The 23743-nt window shown below is 36.8% G+C and overlaps 1 protein-coding gene across 1 annotated transcript in view; it reads left to right on the top strand.

Annotated features, from left to right (window-relative positions):
• The window catches only part of CSMD1 (CUB and Sushi multiple domains 1), a 2093217-nt gene that overhangs the window by 1934960 nt on the left and 134514 nt on the right, over positions 1-23743 (top strand). The window contains exons 51-52 of the mRNA XM_075063712.1: positions 12719-12913; positions 19953-20126. Of these exons, the coding sequence (XP_074919813.1) occupies positions 12719-12913; positions 19953-20126 (369 nt within the window). The remainder of the gene's footprint in view (positions 1-12718; positions 12914-19952; positions 20127-23743) is intronic.

The raw sequence follows: 23743 nt of genomic DNA, 5'->3' as shown, positions 1-23743 counted from the left end.
GTATTTATGCTTGAGAGCACATTCTGTTGGAAAATTTGTGACCAGCTTTATCCAAGTCCCAGTATTTTTAATTGTGTATAATATAATTTGTCCCTCTGAATGAGATCTCCCTTAGATTTAGTTAGACTGACATATTGGTCAGTTATTGTATAAGGTTAATTGAAAATGAAACAAGTAACTCTGCAGGTAGTGTAATAGGGAATATCATGTGCATCTAAAGATGTGATATACAAAATTCTAATTAGAAAGTAATGATATAGTTTCTTATATTAATCTCAGCCAAAATTCTTGCTTTGAGAATCTTATTAGCATATGCACAACTTGCCTCAGGTGGCATGTGACCAGGATTCATCACTGCTGTTTGGATCATTAGCTTCCCCAGCTCAGGCCAGGTACTGATGGGGAGTGAGATGTCAACACTGATTGAGAATACGAGACTTGTACATTTTAATGTTTGTGTATGAGGGCTACAAATATATGTCAATTAGGGGAAATTGGAGTATCATTAATGTGGGTAGTCTCTTCTGGATTAAAATGATATTATTCCAAAATAATTACTCTGCTATGGAAGTACACTAATTATTATTAAATAAGTGACTTTTTGTCTGGAATCATATTTACATGGGGAACTACTTTGGAATAACTAGTCCAGTCAGTTTCCCCATGCAGACAAGCTCTTAGCAAACAAGAATAATGAAGGCTCTCCTAGGTTCAACATATTTACAGAGGCTAGGAAAAAAGTAGATTTGTGTTAGTTAGAAAAGAAATGGCTAAAGTCCCAATCCTGCAAACACTTATGCAAACGCTTAACTTTATTATCCTAAAAGTTCCATTGTCTTCAGTAGAAGAACTGTGTTAAGAATGCATATGTTTGAAGGATTGGTCCCTAAGTATCTGAGATCTATATGTTAAAGCAAAGATGAATATCCCAAAACTGATGAAAGAACAATCATGATCTTAAAGCTTTATCCCTTGATCCTAAAGCACACTCTTCTGCCAGTGCAGAGTCCTATTAAAGTTTGTGCAACTGTGCAGGTAGAAACGTGTGCAGGTTGGAGGGATCAGACAGACTCTTTTGCAAGTTTAGGGTCTAAACTGTGATCATTTCCAGGCCATTAAGAATTACACAGATGGTAATGAATGTATAGCACAAACAAGTACATTATTGAATACAAATATACCTAGGAAACAGGTCAGATTAGGTACTGTTACTGTTATACTCCCTTTCCTGCCCTTCAATTCCTCAGTTTAACTCTTTACTGTAGTCCTTTAGGAACATTCCAGAAAAAGCATTTTGCAGAGTCAAACCAAGAAGCACTGCATTTAAACCTTGAGTTTAAATCTTATTAACAGCAGAGCTGAGTGAATAGTTGATTTTTTTGGTTTGAGAGCTCAGATTTTGTCAAAAATCTGACAAAAATTAGTTCAGTTGAAACTGAAACCAGATGTTTTTGGTTTGGTCACCAAAATGGAAAACCCGAAAAAAATTCATTTCAGAAACATCACCACATGGTGTTTGTGAAATTAACTATGCTTCCTGGGACTGACAGCAGGCCCACAGGTCTGAAGTTCTGCTGTCACCAGCCCTAGAGATTCCACATACGGGGGCTGTCCTAGTGCCACGGATCCTGGGAGCTCATCCCAGATTCTCTATGGCAATGAGACTGGAAGAGCCCAGGCTCAAATCATGATTCTCGGAGCTCTCAGGCTCCCTGAGAGATTACCATCTGTTAGAGACAGGGGTCCTAGAACATCCAGGATCACTGCCATGGAGCTGAGCACCTAGAAATCTCGAGGTCCTTGGCTGCAGCTGGATAAAATATATTTCATTGCCTCATACACTATGTATCACTAATGGATGAAGATTGGAAGAATGTTTTTAAGCAAATGTTGCAGATCTTAAGCCCCAATCTTGGCAGCAGCCATATCCCCGTTTGCTTCTATCTTCTGTTTTCCAACCAAATCTAATGGGAACACTTATCAGCTACCCTGTGTATAACATCTCCCACCTTGATCCTATGCAGAAGACATATTGACACATATAGAATGATGATTTCAAAAATGGCTTTAAACAGCCACTAGCTACCATCTCTAATGTGTGTTTTTCTTTTGGATCTTGTAGCTGTCTCCCCAGTCCTGTGGGTGGTTGTTTTTTTTCTGTAAATCGTATTGATGCCAACCTTTCTGCATATCAGAATGGCTGTGTACACTTTACAGCCCTCCCTCAGTAGCAATCAAGCCTGATATTATGAACTGTATTGAGGGCACCAAAGCATACTTGGAACTTAAGTGTTGTTATTTACTTTTGTTATGAACACTCTGGGGGATGTCTGTCATAGCCCTCTTTAAAACTGGAATAAAATAGAAGGTGTGAAATGTCCCATGACATGTCAAGAATAGAAAATTGAATGGTGCTGCATGATAACAGCAAGCTACAGAAATTGTAAACTGGCGTCAGATCTGGCATGAGTCAGTGAGAAATGTAATTATTCATTATGTTCTCGAATATAGGGGAAATTGCTGTGAGGAATACATAGTTTCAGCTTTAGTGAGTCAAAAAAGAACTATTCATAAGAACATAAGAATGGCCACACTGGGTCAGACCAAAAGTCCATCTAGCCCAGTATCCTGTCTTTGACACAGTCGCCAATGCCAGGTGCCCCAGGGGGAATGAACAGAAGAGGTAATCATAAAGTGATCCATCCCCTGTCACCCTTTCCCAGGTTCTGGAAAACAGAGGCTAGGGACACCATCCCTGCCCATCTTGGCTAATAGCCATTGATGCACCTATCCTCCATGAACTTATCTAGTTCTGTTTGAGTCCTGTTATAATCTTGGCCTTCACAACATCCTCTGGCAAGGAATTCCACATATTGACTATGTGTTGTGTGAAAAATACTCCCTTTTGTTTGTGTTAAACCTGCTGCCTATTAATTTCATTTGGTGGCCCCTAGTTCTTGTGTTATGAGCAAGAGTAAAAAAACACTTCCTTATTTATTTTCTCCACACTAGTCATAATTTATTAACCTCTATCCCCCCTTAGTCGTCTCTTTTCCAAACTGAAAAGTCCCAGTTTTATTAATCTCTCCTTGTATGGAAGCTGTTCCATATCCCTAAGAATTTTTGTTGCCTTTTTCTGAATCTTTTACAAGTCCAATATACCATTTTTTGAGATGAGGCAACCACATCTGAATGCAATATTCAAGATGTGGTCATACCATGGATTTATATAGAGGCAATATGATATTTCTGTCTTATATCTATCCCTTTCTTAATGATTCCCAACATTCTGTTCACTTTTTTGACTGCCACTGCACATTGAGTGGATGTTTTCAGAGAACTATCCACAATGACTCCAAGATCTTTCTTGAATGACAACAGCTAATTTAGGCTCCATCATTTTTTATGTATATTTGGGATTATGTTTTACAATGTGGATTACTTTGCATTTATCAACATTGCATTTCATCTGCCATTTTGTTGCCCAGTCACCCAGTTTTGAGAGATCCTTTTGTATCTCTTCTCAGTCAACCTGGGACTTAACTATCTTGAATAGTTTTGTATCATTTTCAAATTTTGCCTCTTCATTGTTTACCCCTTTCCCCAAATAATTTATGAGTATGTTAAATAGAACTGGGCCCAATACAGATCCCTGGGAGACACCACTATTTACCTCTCTCCATTCTGAAAACTGAGTATTTATTCCTACCATTTATTCAAAGTACACAGTATTGTATTATTGTAATGACTGGGAGTAAGTATGCCATTCCCCCCCTAAAAGACTAAAGAATGAGAGGAGTGATTTGCGTTCAAATATAAAATTATTTTCTTTAATCTTTTAGGAAAGTGGAATATATATCTTCAGCATTTCACCAGGGCATCATATTTCTCATATGAGATATGTGATGCAGATGAATTTCTCCAATTACATTTTTACAATCCAAACTTCAAATGGTTTTCCCATTAATACTTTGTCACTTGCAGATATTATTTAATTATATTTCAGGAAAAGGGGCACATGCCTGGTCCAGCTAAGCTCTGGTTGGCACAGAACCCATGCTCTGCTTAATTCCCAGCATAATTTAGAGCAGACTACTTCAGGCTGCTACTAAATCCCCTCATAACCCAGAATGCTCTGAGGGCTTCCCTAAATTTTGTAAGCTAGAACAGTCTCCTTTGGCTAAGGGTCTCCAGCTCACAGTACATTCTGGCAGTGATTCCTTCCATTTATGGCATGCCCAGAAGTATTCTTTACACTTTTGGGGGGATGTGTAATGGCATACAGCCAGTTGTACCCACCCTAAGGTAATCCCCGTTTGTCCTTTCAGAGAGGCAGTTCTCCATCATCTTTGTATTGTTAAAGCAACATAAAGGGGCATGAGACAAGGAAATAATCTGGTCCAAGAAGTTTTTAAGATAGGGTTCTTAACTCCCTAGAAAACTGCAGAGTGTAATTTTAAAATCTTATGAAAATGATAAATAGCACAGTTATCATAGTTTAGTACTTTGCTGGCTGCTTACTGCACAAAATTCCAAATATTCATTCCACTGAAATGGAATAGAAATGTTGCCTTTTTCTTGCATGGGAGCAGGCTGCCCTGAGGTTGCTTTAACAAGGTACAAAGAGAACAGCTACGTACAGAGTAGCACCAGGATCAGGGGAGTGCAAAGACAGCTTTAAGCTTTGTGTACCATCCCCAACTTGCACTCTACTTTTGAACCATACTCAAGGATCTGACTAAAAATATTGTGTCATGAAATGACATTGTGCCACAAAATAATCAACATCACATTTTATGGTATTTGACTCTGACATTTCTCTTGAGAAGATGTCAATAAACTAAAACTGCTGAGTTGCTGAAACCTCTGGGTCACAACTCAGACATCATGGTACAATGTCAGGATGTCACAGTACACTTATTCGCTAGCTCTCTGGAACTACAGTAGATTGAAAAGTGTCTTACTAACTCTCCAAGGATAAGCACCATTGCTTTATACAATATATCATCAGAAAGCTATGGCCTTCTATATTTATCTAATAGGTGTTATATTATAAAGAGTATATGTGATTGTTGATTTTATATCTATCTAGATAAATATAAATACAATCAAGTGTATTACTCCATTAAAATAAAATGTTAAACTCAGTCACTATTTGTTTTTCCTTTCATGGTTGCTTCCCGAAAACGAGTGAGGATGGATCTGGAAATATAACCTAGTTTGTAATATACCAGAATTTTAAAGGTTACTTGAAAAAAAATAGACCTTGTAGATAAATAATTTTATTGTTCGTTTTCATGGTTTCTTTATTCTTGTTCTTTAATATTTAAGAACAACTCCCAAGTCTGCATGCTTATTTCCTCATTTCAAACATTTCAAGCAGCAGTTTGGGCCAGACTGATAACTTTACACAAATCTACATACTACAGATTTCTTTTTGAAACATGCTTGATAGTTCTAGAATTCTAAGCTAAAATGATGGTTTAGAAAGTAGTAGCTACTGCTCTCATATGATACATGTGTAGCAATTTATTCTGGAAGAAACATCATTTCTATTTTTCATTATCTTTCTGAACAATAATTTAATTGAATGAATTGCTGCCCTGAGGCACAAAAAGGATCTAAAACAAAGCATCTATTGTATTATAAATGACAAAAAACCTGTGAATGTAGTTAGACGATGCATTGTCATTGTATTGGCATTTTGTTAATCAAGGACAATGCATGGTAAGCTGCACTTTCCATTTCTTTTAATCAGAGAAAACTGATTATAACTGTAGTATGTAGATTTGTGTTACAGGGATAGCAGCCAAGTATCTCATGCCATTATACTTGCACATAATAATAATAATAATAATAATATCTAGCTCTTATAACGAGTGATTTTTCTCATTATACACTCAGTGCATTTATCAAAATTATTTCTTGAAAAAGTAATGAAAATGCATACAGGCATATAGGTTATTGCTTAGAGCACCATGTGTAAGGGAACACTGGCATAGAACTTGGAATGCTCTTGTCACTTATGTCAAGGCAAGCAATGGCTGACAGCCATCAAAAGAACTCAACTGAAGAGGAAAAATCAGTCTGCCTTGAAGATCTCAAAGGGCCAGATTATGATTGTTGCACAGAATGAGAGGCAGGAACAAGACGTTATTAAGAGCTATTCATAATTACAAACGCTGTGCAGAAGGGTGTTCAGGAGTTGTCCTTTCTCAGAGCAGGTGAGAAGGAGAGGAACTGTTCTTCCCCTCTGCAGCAGTGTCAGAAGAGATTATGTTCTCCAGACTCCCACCATTCCAGACATGAGTCAAAACCTTAATGATCCAAAATGAGATGCATTGGGGAGTGCATTTTCATGGATGTGACTCTTGAGCCTTTGTTCCTTATAGACTTTAGATTCCCAATGGTCAAATGTGGCTTCTTTGAAAAACACAATTAAAATATTTAGGAATCTTTACAGCTTACAATAGGAACCCTGTTCCAACTAATGGAAATGATGAAGGTACATCTGGGATTGAAGGCATCAGGAATGCATCTGGAGCTTGTGCTGAAAATGCACGGCGCACAATATGAGTGAACAGTTTAATTAAGCCATGGCAAAGTTAAATAACGTAAAAGTGGATTTGTTATAAGACCTTAAAGATGGCAAAATTGCTTTATGGGGAAATATGCAAATTAAGCTCTTTAGACAAACTAGTTTACACTATTTCTAGTGCTTCCTAAAGAGAAGATTAAATCAACAACCTTATTAAAATACAGGTTTGTAAATATCTTATTTTCAAAACCTAACGGAAGACCACAAAGCTGAAAACAAATCAAGTCCCCAGTCCTTCCAAACTTGTGAGCATGCCTAACTTATGCGTCGCGATTCGTCCCATTAACTTCAGTGGAACTACCAATAGTATATACAAATTTAAGCACATATATAAATCTTGGAAGGATTGGAGCCTAATACAGCTAAAGCAACATGATTAATGTCCCTTTTAAAGATTCCAGACATACGTTTGTTTTGCAGCTCAATTTGGTATACTACTACTCCTTTTTTTTGTCAGTATCATCTTATGTGCAGGAGTGAGTATTTAGAGACAAACATATTTTATAATGGTACAGTAGCTCCATTTCTCAGTGCTTTTTTATGGTGATTATAGTTCAAAATGAATTCCCTGCATTTGTGTGTATACATGGATATTAGTATATGTAGATGAAATCATTTTGCTGAAATAACACCTAATCTTACTTTTAGATATGTAATTACATTTGCTGAACTAGACTTAGTAACAAGCAGTGCTTACTCACACATTACTTCATAAAAACAAATCAATGTTGAAAGAAGACAGCTGCTTCTTTACATCTGGATGAAGCTGAAATCATCTCTGATGCAAATAATTTCATCTGTGTAAATGACAAATGTCTGTAGTCTCTGTACTTCACAAAGGGAAGACCGAGAAGTCTAATTCATTATGGCACTACCCAGAAAACCTGGGTGAGTTAAATAAAGCAACTGTTGGTTTATTTTTTATCTCCTGAATGAAGTGGAAACTAATGAATCAGAATCATTCATTGTAAAACTAAAAACTACAATATCTCAAGCAGCATTTTAGAGTCAGTTACACTTGCATATAGCCATGAATCAGAGAAAGCATATCTTGTACTCTGGCAATCACATATTTGGTTTCATATGGAAATTGTATTGTGCTGTGGTAAAACGTAAAAGCGATGTAGAAAAGTGTGTTTGCTGTTAGAATGGAGGTGGGTTTTGTATATCTGAACTGTCAACAAAGTGTCCTACTAAAATCTGTCAGATTAAGAGAAATTATTTTGGGAGCTCATTTCCATAAGGTTGAAATAGGTGAACCTCTTATCTCTAAAATGGTTTAAAATATTCCCTGTGGTTGAGCTTGAATCTCTTTACTGGTGATGATTAAGCTAAATAAGAGGCTCCCTTTCATCTTTGAAAGAACCATATTTCTCTCTAAAACCATTACTTGAAAGAGGCAGTGATGAAAATTAGCCTTATGGTAGATCTAGAAAGTTACTGAATATTTATTTAAAATAATGTATATCATATGATAGACCTACATGATTTTATATTGAAGAGTTAAACTTTTTGATCATTTAATAATTTATTTATAATTTACTAATAAGCAAATAACCACTTTTTCTCAGCATCTGATTTTTGTATCTGGAAACACCTTGAGCTGCTGTGAGACAAACAAACAAACAAAAATTACTAGCAGCTAAAATAATGTTAGCAAATAGGAAGTGATCACCTAAACTGAGCAACTCCTTCCAAAAACTGTGAAATACTGTAATGGGGGGAGGGAACCCTAACTTATCTCAAAATATGGACACTTTAATGTCATTGTACAATTTGATAACCACATTTGGATTAAACTGAAAAAGATCTGGGATATCTACATGTCATCCCTGTTTGGAAGTATAGCCTCAAATTTGCCAGTCACACACCCTTTAGGTAATTTTCCCAGCTCAGAAACTGTTGCATCTTTCCCACATAGGCCTCCAGCAGTATCAGTTCTGTATTTTGTAATGACTGAGTCTATACCATGGGTGCATGAAGTACTGGAAAAGACATACTTATAATCACAAAATAGTAAAATATTCTGAATAGTTAAAAATAAATACAAACCAGAGGAAATTTAAATTTTAAAAATGCATTATTTTTTAATCACAGTCCAGGAATTTCACTAACTCTTTTTCTCTCACTGTTTCTGTGCACCAAACACTTCAGGGCTAAATTCCCATTTGTTAGTCTATAAGGTGCCACAGGATTCGTTGCTGCTTTTACAGATCCAGACTAACATGGCTATCCCTCTGATACATTTGCACTAAGACTATTTTACATCACCCTGGCAATGGAAAGTAGCCTAAAAGTGGGAGTAAATGTAATTTATAACCACTTTGTGGCTCATTAACACTGTCAGAGTGGAGTAAAACGGCCTTAGTTTAAATAAGAATCAGACACATTTATGTTTAGTTACCGTTCTATATTTTAGCNTGCGTCGCGATTCGTCCCATTAACTTCAGTGGAACTACCAATAGTATATACAAATTTAAGCACATATATAAATCTTGGAAGGATTGGAGCCTAATACAGCTAAAGCAACATGATTAATGTCCCTTTTAAAGATTCCAGACATACGTTTGTTTTGCAGCTCAATTTGGTATACTACTACTCCTTTTTTTTGTCAGTATCATCTTATGTGCAGGAGTGAGTATTTAGAGACAAACATATTTTATAATGGTACAGTAGCTCCATTTCTCAGTGCTTTTTTATGGTGATTATAGTTCAAAATGAATTCCCTGCATTTGTGTGTATACATGGATATTAGTATATGTAGATGAAATCATTTTGCTGAAATAACACCTAATCTTACTTTTAGATATGTAATTACATTTGCTGAACTAGACTTAGTAACAAGCAGTGCTTACTCACACATTACTTCATAAAAACAAATCAATGTTGAAAGAAGACAGCTGCTTCTTTACATCTGGATGAAGCTGAAATCATCTCTGATGCAAATAATTTCATCTGTGTAAATGACAAATGTCTGTAGTCTCTGTACTTCACAAAGGGAAGACCGAGAAGTCTAATTCATTATGGCACTACCCAGAAAACCTGGGTGAGTTAAATAAAGCAACTGTTGGTTTATTTTTTATCTCCTGAATGAAGTGGAAACTAATGAATCAGAATCATTCATTGTAAAACTAAAAACTACAATATCTCAAGCAGCATTTTAGAGTCAGTTACACTTGCATATAGCCATGAATCAGAGAAAGCATATCTTGTACTCTGGCAATCACATATTTGGTTTCATATGGAAATTGTATTGTGCTGTGGTAAAACGTAAAAGCGATGTAGAAAAGTGTGTTTGCTGTTAGAATGGAGGTGGGTTTTGTATATCTGAACTGTCAACAAAGTGTCCTACTAAAATCTGTCAGATTAAGAGAAATTATTTTGGGAGCTCATTTCCATAAGGTTGAAATAGGTGAACCTCTTATCTCTAAAATGGTTTAAAATATTCCCTGTGGTTGAGCTTGAATCTCTTTACTGGTGATGATTAAGCTAAATAAGAGGCTCCCTTTCATCTTTGAAAGAACCATATTTCTCTCTAAAACCATTACTTGAAAGAGGCAGTGATGAAAATTAGCCTTATGGTAGATCTAGAAAGTTACTGAATATTTATTTAAAATAATGTATATCATATGATAGACCTACATGATTTTATATTGAAGAGTTAAACTTTTTGATCATTTAATAATTTATTTATAATTTACTAATAAGCAAATAACCACTTTTTCTCAGCATCTGATTTTTGTATCTGGAAACACCTTGAGCTGCTGTGAGACAAACAAACAAACAAAAATTACTAGCAGCTAAAATAATGTTAGCAAATAGGAAGTGATCACCTAAACTGAGCAACTCCTTCCAAAAACTGTGAAATACTGTAATGGGGGGAGGGAACCCTAACTTATCTCAAAATATGGACACTTTAATGTCATTGTACAATTTGATAACCACATTTGGATTAAACTGAAAAAGATCTGGGATATCTACATGTCATCCCTGTTTGGAAGTATAGCCTCAAATTTGCCAGTCACACACCCTTTAGGTAATTTTCCCAGCTCAGAAACTGTTGCATCTTTCCCACATAGGCCTCCAGCAGTATCAGTTCTGTATTTTGTAATGACTGAGTCTATACCATGGGTGCATGAAGTACTGGAAAAGACATACTTATAATCACAAAATAGTAAAATATTCTGAATAGTTAAAAATAAATACAAACCAGAGGAAATTTAAATTTTAAAAATGCATTATTTTTTAATCACAGTCCAGGAATTTCACTAACTCTTTTTCTCTCACTGTTTCTGTGCACCAAACACTTCAGGGCTAAATTCCCATTTGTTAGTCTATAAGGTGCCACAGGATTCGTTGCTGCTTTTACAGATCCAGACTAACATGGCTATCCCTCTGATACATTTGCACTAAGACTATTTTACATCACCCTGGCAATGGAAAGTAGCCTAAAAGTGGGAGTAAATGTAATTTATAACCACTTTGTGGCTCATTAACACTGTCAGAGTGGAGTAAAACGGCCTTAGTTTAAATAAGAATCAGACACATTTATGTTTAGTTACCGTTCTATATTTTAGCACAATTTTGAGTATCTTACATATCTGTTTCAGGTCCTTATGGCCTTTATATGAACTAGTAATAGTAATGCAATGGCCTAAGTGGATTATATAGATGATCGGATATGATGATTGCTAAAACAGGACCTTTGCAATGTATCTTAATTTCTATGGCCAGATTCAAAGGCAAAATTTTTGTATTTTGTATTGTTTTCTTAGCTGTATTTCATTTTTTGGTGGGACGGGGGGGTGGGTCAGGAGGATAAATGTTTCTTTTCATAAATGTTAGTGGCTATGGCCTCTTCCTATAGTCACAGTGTGACAAGGCACTCGCTAGTAAGTTCTGAACCCTATTTTTCTATAGTAATGTAATTTTGAAATTCAGAATATAGGATATTGAATTTGAGAGTTTCTTCTCTTTTCTTTAAGATCTGTACATATTCCCAAATATTGTAATAAAATGAAATCAGATTAAAAAGTAATCAACTTTAATATTTAGCACATATTTTTGAATAATGTTCATACTAACCAAATAAATATTCCGTGAACTTTATCTTTGAACTTTAATAAATAAAGTCAACAGCAGGCTTGAGAAATTATCTCCAACTACACTGTAAATTGCACGGTTCCTATGACAGTTCACACAAAATTCAGTTATAACTTGCATGAATATCATGAAAAACGTAACACTGATATTCTCCATTACTTATAGTAAGTACACTATCTTCCCAAACTTGGAATACGAGAAGCTGCAGTACTGACGTCACTGTGGTGTGTCAAATGTTGATTTTTTTTTTAATGGCAACTGCTCCAATTTGTAATGTCATAACTGCTATGGTGTACTTACAGTACATCAGTTTCCAGGTAATTAGGATTGAATATTTAACTTTCTTCACTACAGTGTGTTTATAGGATACACCTGAAAGAATCCAGTTAGAGCCCAGTAAATGTTAAGTGCAATGAAGTGAAACATTTTTTTTAAAGTGTTACATTTATCAAACATTGTTGATAGAACTGGACTGTCTTTTGCATTAGATAACAAAAGACTATATCCTGAAAAGTTTCCCCATTGACTATTAAGTACTTCATCATTGTCTGCTATTTCTTATATATCCATTGTAGTCTATAGTTTGATCTTTCCTTAACCATGATTTGAGGACTTCAATGGCTCAGACACAGGTTTGATACAGGAGTGGGTGGTTGAGATTCTGTAGCCTGCATTGTGCAGGAGGTCAGACTAGATAATCATAATGGTCCCTTCTGACCTTAAAGTCTATGATTCTATGATTATTTAATTTTAAATAAATTGTCTTTATCTTAGAAAATGTAACTGTATATAACTATATAATTGTTCTATTGTATCTAAATTGCAATGTACTACAAACTACTAAAATCCCTTTGTATTATGCAATGTCTGTTGCTCTTTGCTGGAGTTTGTGTTTTAAAAATGTTCACAGCATGCTTCATTTCACATGGAAAGCCTCCTGTCAATAAGACCATCAGTTATTTTTTGTGAAGTAATGTCAGGGAAAAGTGCTAATATACAAATTTCCATTCTTCACAGCTGCAACTTGCCTCAGCATTGAGACTCTGCTCTCAGAGCATGTCATCTGGAGACTGATATCTGGGTCATTGAATGAGTATGGAGGTCAAGTCATGCTGAGCTGCAGTCCTGGCTATTATTTAGGGGGTCAAAGGCTCATACAGTGCAGATCTAACGGCACATGGAGTGGAGGTGATGAAAGGCATAGTTGTAAGGGTAAGGTGCATTCTTGTTTACCAAATATCATGCTTTCTGATAGTATATTTGTATTTGTAGTGTTTTATATTTACTTCATTTCTGTAATAACTGTAAATGAGACTATTTTGTTTTCCTAACATTCTGCTGATAAATTGAAAACAAATAAATAAGATTCACTACCACTGGTTGAAATCAGCTGTTGCAAACTGAGAATGTCTTGAATAACACATTTGTTTACACTATTAAGTATTTTAGAAATGAAATGTAATTTGTTTGTAAATCAACACTCTCAAAGCAAGGTGCAACTTTTTAATTTTATTTTTATTGTATTTTTTAACAAAAGTCAAAGATATATTGTCATAGAAGTTATATAGTTGCTCCTTTAAGTAGTTGATGACCCATGTTTGACTCATGGGTTCATTTGAGAGTTAGGATCTGGGTAAACATTGCATATACTATTTACAGAATAGTTGAGGATATTGTTGTTACTTAAATAATTTGTGAAAGGGAATATGTGTACATGATTTTGCTTTATGCTCTTGAATAAAGTATGAGGATTTCACTATTTGGGTCCATTCCATACATTCATTACAACACATTTTTATATAATATCTTTTATACAAAAATACCACAAAAATCTTTAATGCTAATATAATCGACACAAGCAAGTACAGATATAATTTGTAGCTTAAACTAATCAGATAGAGAAGACCTATATATAAAGGTTGGGCATAGATGCCAGGATTTCCTGTGCACTGTGAAGAAACAGAGAGAGAGAGAAGAAACTGTTAGTCAACTATCTCAGGGAATGTTCAGGTTGTTGTACAATGCTAATTAACTTAGTGTCACAGCAACTCTGCAGGGTATGTATGTATTAATATCCCTTTTACTTATGGTGGAACTCTCCCACATTCAAGCTCTGCTTTGTGTGGTGAGTGTGGGGGAAGAAACAGGGAAAGGTGTGTATGTGTCCAGGATCTAATTACAGTTCCCTGTTTCTGGGTATTGTGGATTGTCCTGGTCCTGACTCCAAAACCTACATAATTTAGAACATTTTATGGGTCTCTCTGGGACCCATATACCAGTCAAGGTTCAGCAGAAGAAAGCTCTGCTACATCCCATTGGCTTCACACCATCCTGTTCCCTGTGTTGAGGTCAGAAGGAGAGGTAGTACATCTGCCTTCAATCCTGTACTCCACCTGTAGACCACACAATCTTTCAGAATCAGTTTTGTACTTTATTCTGAAAAGTATATTAATCTAAGGAAGATTTTTTTTTTTTTAGAATGAGGTAATCTCCCCTCATATGCAAATTGAACAAAGGAGAATCCCTGTGGAACCCATATGTAAAATAATTCCTGGAGTAGAATATCTATTGCTCAGTGACAGATTTCTCAGAAATAAATAAACAAAGCCACTCTAACCTACACACCCCTGCTAGGGCCTGCAGAAATGTGAATAATGCCTTGTGTCCTGTGTTGTTGTAGCCATGTCAGTCCCAGGATATTAGAGAGACAAGATGGATGAGTTAATATATATTTTATTGGGTAAACTTCTGTTGGTGAGAGAAACAAGCTTTCAAGCTTACACAGAGCTCTTCTTTAGGTCTGGGAAACTTACTAAGAGTATCACAGCTAAATACAGGAAGGAACAGATTATTTAGCATAAGTAGTTAATGCATATTTCACTGGACCATTCATGGTGAAGTGGCCAGGTAAACATCTCTCCAGTCATAGAAAGGAAAGGAAGAGAGGAGCAGATGTGGGGGAGTGGGGAGGGGGTTAGTGGGTTATAAATTGTTGTAATAAGCCATAAATCCAGTGTCTCTATTCAGTCCACTTTTTTTGTGTCTAACAAAGTTATGAATTTAAGCTCCCAGGCTGGTCTTCTGAAAGTGTGCAGGATTCCTTTGAGGATGAAGACAGATAGGTCATTGTAAACGGGCCGGACTCACCCCCGCGGTGCCTCCTCCTGGTTACTTCTGGGAATTAGCTCGGTTCCAGCTCCGGAGTGCCCTCTGCAAGCCGGTGATCCACCTGTCCTCTGGCCCTGTGTCCCTCCCTGGACCCAGTGCCCTTTTGCATGGAGTGCTGTCCCCAAGCAGTCACCCCTTTCCCTGAGGGTTTCCCCTTCCCAGGGGACCCCACCCTCTCTCTCCCCTCTTTGCCTCAGTATATGATGACTGCCCAGTCTCCACCAAACCCCTGTTCACTGGGGCAAGCTGCAGTATCAGCCACTCATCACAGGCAAAGGGGTTTGGTCCTGCTGCCTTGGCCTACCCCTGGGTTGCACCCTGCAACCCCCAGTACCTCTTGGCCTAATGCCAGGCGGCAGCCTGGGGCTTTCTAGGCTAGAGCTCCCCAGCTCCTCAGCCTGTCCTCAGCCCTGCTCCCCTCAGGTATTTTGCCTCTAGCTCCCAGCAGCCAGGCCCATCTCCCTCTATAGCTAGAGAGAGACTGACCGCATCTAGCTCCCCTGGCCTTCTTATGAGGACCGTTGCTCAGTTTGGGGTGTGGCCCCAGCTGCAGCCACTTCCCCAATCAGCCCAGCCTAAAGGCTGCTTCCTCCAGCCACAGCCCCTTCCCAGGGCTGTTTTTAACCCCTTCAGGGCAGGAGCAGGGGTCCACCCTGCTACAGTCATATACAGAGTGATCGCTTTGTGAAAAGTGTTCACCCAGAGGCGATAGGATATCTTTTTCTTTTATCATTTTTCTACATGAGTTCATTCAAGAGTGCAGTGATTGTCTGTGATTTCACCACCTATTTACTATTGTGCATTTATTGGAGCAACTATTTATTGTAAAGACTATTCAAATTTGTGTTGCCCTTACTTCCCCTACTTGCATAATTACAGCTTTAATTCCTTTAATTATCACTTTCTAAAGCCAAGTACTTTACTATATGAAATATAGTTTAATTTTGCTTTCCAACCTTCCCTGTGATCAGGGTCACTGGACAACAGACCCTACAATCAAGGAAATTTAGATAAAGCAAAAAGATAAATTTGCATTATACTCAAAGTCTCATGATAGAACTTTGAATGTGAGGAAGGAAGTCAAAGACAGGAAAATTCCTAAAACAAGATAAAAGCAACCACATAAAAGTTATAGAGCTAAGTAGAAGTAAACTCCATTAAAAAAGATATATAATACTGTAGTTTAACATCTTTGCTAAGGATCACCACTGGGATGGAATAATATACAGCCATGTTCATTTTGGGTAAATTGCTACCAGTTTTAGTTTTGTTCATGAATCATTTTTCATTGTGCTAGATGAACTAATGAATGAAAATCAATCATTGTGCAGCAGCAAAGTCCTTGTTTTCCCAAGCAAATTGTAGGCCCATCACTTTCATGGTCCTACAAATGGGAATGCAGAAAAAGTAACTAGAGCTTCCTAGGTAGTTAGCTCTATTTATAGCCCCTCCCACCAGGGATAGCAACCAATCAAATTGCACTCACCAGACACTGAGAACTGTGTTGTTCCAGACTGTCAGCACGTGGAGCATGCATAAACAAGGACAGGTGGGAAACAGTGTCCCATGCTTGCAAAGGGAAGGGATGGAGTAAAGAAAGTGTCTGCAGAAGCACACAGCCCTACTGAATAAAACAATATAATTGTTTAAAACAAACAAAATAAAATTGCTTCCATATATTTTGAAATAGACTAGAAAAGCAAGTATAGTAGCCACTAGGGCAAGGCACCAATGTGATTTTTGGACTTTCTGTGAATGGTGGTACTGTGACGGGTTGGACCCCTTGGAAAGTCACCTGATGTGCTGAGATACCACTGAGTCTACCTGTTCTGCCAGCATGAGTCTCCTTTTACCTGTCTTGCTGAGCCAGACCCTTAAAACCTCCTCTAACAACCCATAGGCAGGGCCACAACCAACTGCACATCAGCTCTGGGAACATTCCACTTAAGGGACTTGCTCCAGCACTCAGATGTCCATCTCACTTGGAGTACAGACCCAAAGATATATTATATTCACCTCTTCCCCAATGTGGAAGAGGATATGCAAAATTTCTTGTTCCCCCACAGTTAGAAATCATATAAACTGGATTGTCTTATAAACGAAAAATAAAGTTATTAACTATAATAGGTGTATTTTATGTAGTTAAGGAGGTAGCGGACAGAACAAGGCAGATTGTTAAGAAATAAAACAGAGCATGCAAACTAAGCTTAATACACTACAGAAACTGGTTACATGTGAGTTCTCACTCTAAATGGTGGTTCTAATAATCTTCTTCACAGGCCAGATGCCCTTCCAGCCTGGGTCCAGTTCTTTCCCCCTGTGCAGTCTTAGGTGTTTCCAGCAGTCATATTGGGTGGGATAGCAGAGGAGAACTGATCACTTGGATTGCCTCACTCCCCGCCCTTAAATAGTATTTGCATAAGGCGGGAGTCCTTTGTTTCCTAGTTTGATCCCCCTTCCCTTACAGTGGAAAGTACAAGAAGTCATAGGTGATGTTTTAGTATCAGGTAATAAGACCACCTGACTCTGTCGGGCCCTTGTAGTCATTCTTCACAGCCTGACCCACATGTTCACAGGAAGACTAAGCTCTTTTACAGTCCATTGTCCTTGTTGCTGGGCCATCCACCCTGTTTGACTTTTCCATTGTTGTACCAGAAGTATTGGCAGTGGGTGTCACCCAAAGTAGCATAGTTGAAATACAGATACAGAGTCAAGATTCCTAATTTCAGATAAATAAATGATACATGCATACAGCTAGGATAATCTTATTCAGTAAATCATAGCCTTTCCAATGATATATCACATGAGCCATTTTGCTTAAAGCATATCTGTTATGTTATTTTCATATCATAAGCATATTTTCATAAAGTATATGGAATGACGTCACATTGGTGGGTTGTTTTTTCTTCGGGTTTATTTGTCAAACAGTTCGTTTTGAATGAATAAGAGTAGAAAAATAGGATAGCTCTTTCATAATTTCTATGAAATAATGAGAATATTGATTTTTCTTTTGTAGTTAAAAAAAAGGTTTTGAGTTAATTAACTGAAATTACACCTTTTTTTCTTTTGTGTAGCCACTATTAAGTAATCTCTAAAGCTTAGTTTTCCACCTTCTTTAATTGGAAACTGATTTTGCAGCTGGATCACAAGTAGTCATCCTGGAATCCATTCTCCAGCTGCTGAAAATTTGTTGAAAAAGCCAGTTCTTCACAAACTGCCACAGTGATAAAAATCCTAGTAAGGTAATTAGAGGAGACAATAGAGAGAGTGATTGGATAGGATGTATTTCATAAAAAGATAAGAAGGAATAGATGCAAAATCCTAATGGACTTGTTTATGCACTCCTGATTAAAGATTTATTATTAATTTATTTGCAAGATAAAGATGTTATTTCATCTGTAGAATTTAATGAGGGCGAACATCAGCTGCCAAAATATGTTCAGTAGTACTTTTGTATGGTGTATACAATATTAAGATCCAGAAACATACTAAAGATTGTTATGAGAAGACAGTCTGTACTGTGTTCTATCACTCACATATACAGAAGAGATGATATAAATATAGATTCTGTTCTAGCTGTGTACAGTTAGGTTTTTTGAGGCAGCAGGGGGGATAATTGAAACATGATTGTTGATGTAATTAAAGCATTTAAATCTTGTATCTCAATATCCATTTATATAATGTGACTTTTAAGAAGGTCCCACTAGAAGTCAGGTTTGGGGATGTCTATGGCTGGAGAGGCTTAATTGGGGGTATTAGTTTCATTTAATTTTGCCTTAAGGTTGTGCAGGATGGTTTCTTTAACAAAACAAGATACAACTCATCAAACATGCTGTTGCAATTTCAATCAGCTAGAAAAATCAAAGGTCATTTGGCAAATGTAAACTATTGCGTATATATGCATAGTACAATCCACGATGTAATATTTTAGTGAACTGAATTAAAATGAGTGTGCTATGTACATATCATCATTATTCTGCATATTTATAATCAGACATCTTACAACATTGGACCTCTCTACAAACTAATTCAATTATTACTTAAATTGCAGTCAAAAGGAATCCTTACATTAAATCTGGAGCATGTGATGCTCCTCAGCAGAAGTTTGGTGCAAAATGAGCTTTGATAATCTGTTTCCTAAATGTGTACTCGTGTGACTGAGTGCAATGAAATCCAGGTTATACGTTTATCTAGTTTCCACAATGAGATCCCATTATAGCTCCTAAACTGCAGCTGTCCATTATTAACAAGTCAAATATAGAAGAGAAAGAGAGTGCCTTAAGAATTGAGAGAGGAAGTTTCCTGTCATTGAAATTTTAGTTTTGAGTAACATGTGCCTGTGAAAATAAAGAAAATGTAGAAAAGGTGTGCGCTGTCAGTCAGTAAAATAGAACTGGAGCTAGCTAAGACAACAAAGGACTACCACAATTACCATCTTATTAATTGTTTATTAACGGAAACAAGGAAAAATAACAGATTGGGTTTAACTAGGTTTGACCAGTTATCAACAGATTGAAAGATTTTTCACATTTAATTGGGTAGTTTACAGTATATAACATTATTGTAAATATCAACAGAAGATACTATATTAAGAAAATTCAACATCTGGGCTGAGTTCAATATATATAAACCTCATGCCTTTTAAAAGTCAAAACACCTCCACAGACCTGGGAAAGTAAAGGGGAAGGCAATTCTTCCTATCCTGTACAACAGGACTGTTCTGGAGTACTGCCATGATCTACCCAGACATGCCTGAATCTTGGATGACTAGCATTGTTCGTCACATTTCTTTTGTGCTTCAGACTATAAGGTAGATTGTGCCTATCCTCTGCAGTGGTCCCCTAGAAGGGGAAAGGGATCCTTGAGCATTTCCCTAATCTGGCACACCGGTGCCAATGAAGGCATAATTTTAAACTCTTAATTTAGAGCATATATCATATCAGATTCTTCAATGTATGTATATAAAGCCTATGTAAAAACATAGATTTACAAAAGCTATAAGGAATTGTGTTATTACTTGTATCTAAGACAATAAAAAGAGATGATTTCATATTTCAGTTTCAGTTTTATGTTTTCTTCCTAGTTGTCTCCTGTGGTGGCCTCCCTTCGCCACCAAATGGTAATAAGATTGGAACCGTAACGGTGTATGGAGCCACTGCAATCTTCACATGTAACACAGGGTACACGCTAGTTGGATCTCATGTGAGAGAATGCTTAGCAAATGGGCTCTGGAGTGGCGCCGAAACCCGATGCCTGGGTAAATATACCTTAAGTCTTTCTTTACAACTCAAACTCATAACTAGATCCTGGAAATGCAACACTGTCAGGTGAATCTGTAATAAATACTATAGAAAATGAAGCTGTGCTAATATGGAAAATATGCCATGTTGTGTATTATTTTCTTTTCCTCTATTAGAATTTAACTGTTTTTATCTATTTATGCCTAATATTTTAGAACAAAAGCTTAGGAAGTGTCCAACTGAAGGAACAAAATACTCTTTTGTTCATAAAGACAGACGTGGCACAATAAATTATATTCCATCACAACTTCTCACCTGAGATATAAACAAAATGAAAAGGCATTCATAGTGGAGTTGGATTCTTTCTTTAATTTTTATATTGCAGTTCAATATATGGATTCCCCTGCCCCATTTTGTTTTTTGTCCATAAGAAGACTTTAGTAGAAAGATTTTTTTCTTCCACATTTAGAGCAAAAAGAAGGTAATAGCACAATAAATGCATTCTCACATACAACCCCCTTGCACTCTCATTCCTTTGGTAATTTTTTTGGTTAAAAAAGAAAATCAGAGGGAAAGAAATGAGAAATTCAGTGCAAAGTGGCCAGTATTGAAACCAACTTTTAGTAATCTTGTTCATGTACTCTTGAAGGCCATAAAAGGTACAAGAGATAAAGTAATTATTATGTGTGTATTAAATTGTTCTATAGCTCAAAAACAGCATTGTTTTATCATGCAATTCAGAAATGCATCATTTCTGTGTGTTTGACTGACTAAGTATATCTGTAGGTAAAGGGTCTTCGTGTTCCTTTTTGGGAGACTTCAGTGTGGTGTTAAAATGAGTGAGGACCATTTATGCACAGAGAAAAGTTTAATGATTTGCAATAAACTGTGATATACATGTAAATTATTATTTCTAGAATACATTTCTAGGATATCAAAATGCTGCATCTATCTTCATATGTGTCTTGTTTCCTTCAAAGATAAAAGTAGCATAAGAAGCAAACTAGATAATTAATAATACATACAATAGGTGTCATCAAGGTGAAAGACTTCTGTATTGATTTGCTGTCTATGCCACATCATAATGTTTCATGGAACACAATAGCTCACCAGGATATGATTGTCAGGCACATTAAACATTCCTATTTCATCTGGGATTAAATACTAAAACTATTTTGTAAGAAAACTAAAAATAGTTGTGGCATTAAATGTTAAGGCAGATACCTTATTGATAACTGACCTCTTTATGTAAAATTAACAAGTGGGTTAATAATAATGCTTGCCTAATTTAATTTATATTTATAATTTGTTTTATTTTTTCCCCCCAAATATAGCAAATGTACCAAAATAGACAAAGTAACTATAGAGGTTAGGATGAAGGGAGGAAAGAGGAAGCAACATATCCATCTTCAGGATCCACATTAATCAAAGCCCTTTAAAATGTTAGCCCAATTTGCTCTGAATATTTTGGGCATTCTCCTTCTGCAGAGTGCCAGTCATTCATTAGCTGTGATTTGCCTAGCTTTGTGAATTTGTCACAAAAGTAACAGTTTCAGTTTCTTTAATGTAATTTATTTATTTTTGTTTACTAAGTTTTAAATTATTTTGTCCAATTTATAAAATGCTTGATCCAACAATAAAATCACTCAGTGCAAATTCTATAAAAATAGATCAACACTGAACTCTGCATATGAGCACACTGACAGAGAAGTCTACCTTCTGCACACCCAAATCCATTCAAAATAATTCCTCAAGCAAAAGTTTGGGTAAGCTGATAGCCCTTGCAGAGTCTCCTGAAGCTCAAAACACTTGTGCTTGAGTGAGCAAGATCAAGTCAAAACTGAAAAAACCTGCCCAAAGCCCCACCTCTTTAAACTTGTGTGGCTTTGGCTCAAGTATCTCAAGTGTTCTCAGTTGCTAACGTATCATATGAGAGAACAGTCAGCCTCTAAGGTAACCAGGACCCAAACTTCAGAGACGTAGGTCAAAACTAATCTGTACCTGGAAACACGCTGAAGCCAATCTGGACTGCAGAGCTCTAGTTTTATATGCAATCCATAAGCACTACCTCTACATAAAAGACCATGGTGGTACACTATGACTAAGCACTTTAGAACTGTGCTTGACTTAGCATATGATTAATCCCATTGACTTTTCATGTTAAGTTAAGTATGCACATAAGTGATTTGCTTGGTCAGGGCTCAGCACCACAGTTGCCAACTTTCATGTGGTAAATAAGCACCTCCACTTTCACAATAAACCAAAAATCAAGCTAATCCCATTTCAAAACAAGGCCCAAACAAGCCAATCCCTAAGAACCCAAACACTCGATGTGACTAGATCCCCCTGGTGTTCAGTCTGGGACTGTGGTGGGCCTGCTGTGCACCCCTGACTTTCTCTTCCCCTTACTCCTGCTTGTTGGGAGCCAATCAAAAAGAAAAAAAGAAAAAAAAGGGCAACAAACTACAAGCCAAACAAGCTACAGGCGAAAAATAGCCAACAAGCAACTCACAAGCCAGTTAAGCCAAAAACAAGCCCAATTGCTGCATCCCCCTTCTCGTCCCCCCGCCACCGCCCACAGGTTTGGCATGTCTGCTCAGCACTTTGCAGAAGCTATATGTGAGCAGTAGTATTCTGCTTTATTTGCGGCTTTAGAGTGGTTTTCAGGTGGCTAGCCATGAAAAGTGCATTGCATAATCCAGTCTTGTGCTGACAAATATGGTCTGGTCCACATCTAAAAGGAGAGGCTACAATCTCCTGGCCAGGCACAGATAGATAATCATTTGAATTCAATGTTAAGTAAAGGAAGACAACCTCCTGTATCATGGGACCAGATACTGACTCAGACAGCTCTTCTAAACATTTTTCCAAAGCAACCAGCATTACTTTTGTCTTATATGTCTTAAGTTTCAGACAACTAGTGTGCTTCCCATCCTAAATCTTGACTAGAAACTGGGAAAGTAGAGACTTTTGCCCAGTCAACCGCCATGTAGATTCAATGGAAAAGAGCTATAAATTTATCAGCAACACCAGATTGACACTACACCCCAACCCACATCCCTTTCTACATCAGCAGCCTTTCTAAGCATTGAATAGGGAGTAGGTGAAAAAATATTAACTTGTGGCACTTGCCCAGGGATACAGTCAAATTCCCATGGGTGTCATTCAGATGCTTTAACCATAAGACCATCCTTTCTCTTCCAGCAGTTCTTTGCTTCATTCACTGTCCTCCTTCCAACTTTTGCAAAAAATGACAAAGGAGTACTATGCATAACAGTGGCAGGGGGAGTCAGGAAAAAATGAAGCCTGAGTTCTGTATGCATAAGTGGGCTGAATTAAGTTTGTATAAGCAACCTTAATTTATACGTTACCTAACTTTTGAGTAGTTGATTTTTTAGTCTTCATGTTTTAACATAGTTTTTTTAAATGTAATTTTATAGTAGGTCATCATTTACAGATCAGCATTTGTCAAAAGTTACCATGCACTGTCATCTCTTAGAGTTCAATTTTACCCAACAATGTACTTAAACAGAAGATAATTCCACCATCCCAGATACTGCTGTAGTGATAACAGCTGGCAAATATTGGCTTTGTAATAGTGATTACTAAACATGCAAATCTGTCTAAGTATTTT

Source organism: Chelonoidis abingdonii, chromosome 3 (assembly GCF_003597395.2).
Source record: "Chelonoidis abingdonii isolate Lonesome George chromosome 3, CheloAbing_2.0, whole genome shotgun sequence".
In the NCBI taxonomy this organism is placed as follows: Eukaryota; Metazoa; Chordata; order Testudines; family Testudinidae; genus Chelonoidis; species Chelonoidis abingdonii.
The sequence above is the reverse complement of the archived record's forward strand: the minus strand, read 5'-3'. Positions and strand labels throughout refer to the sequence as shown.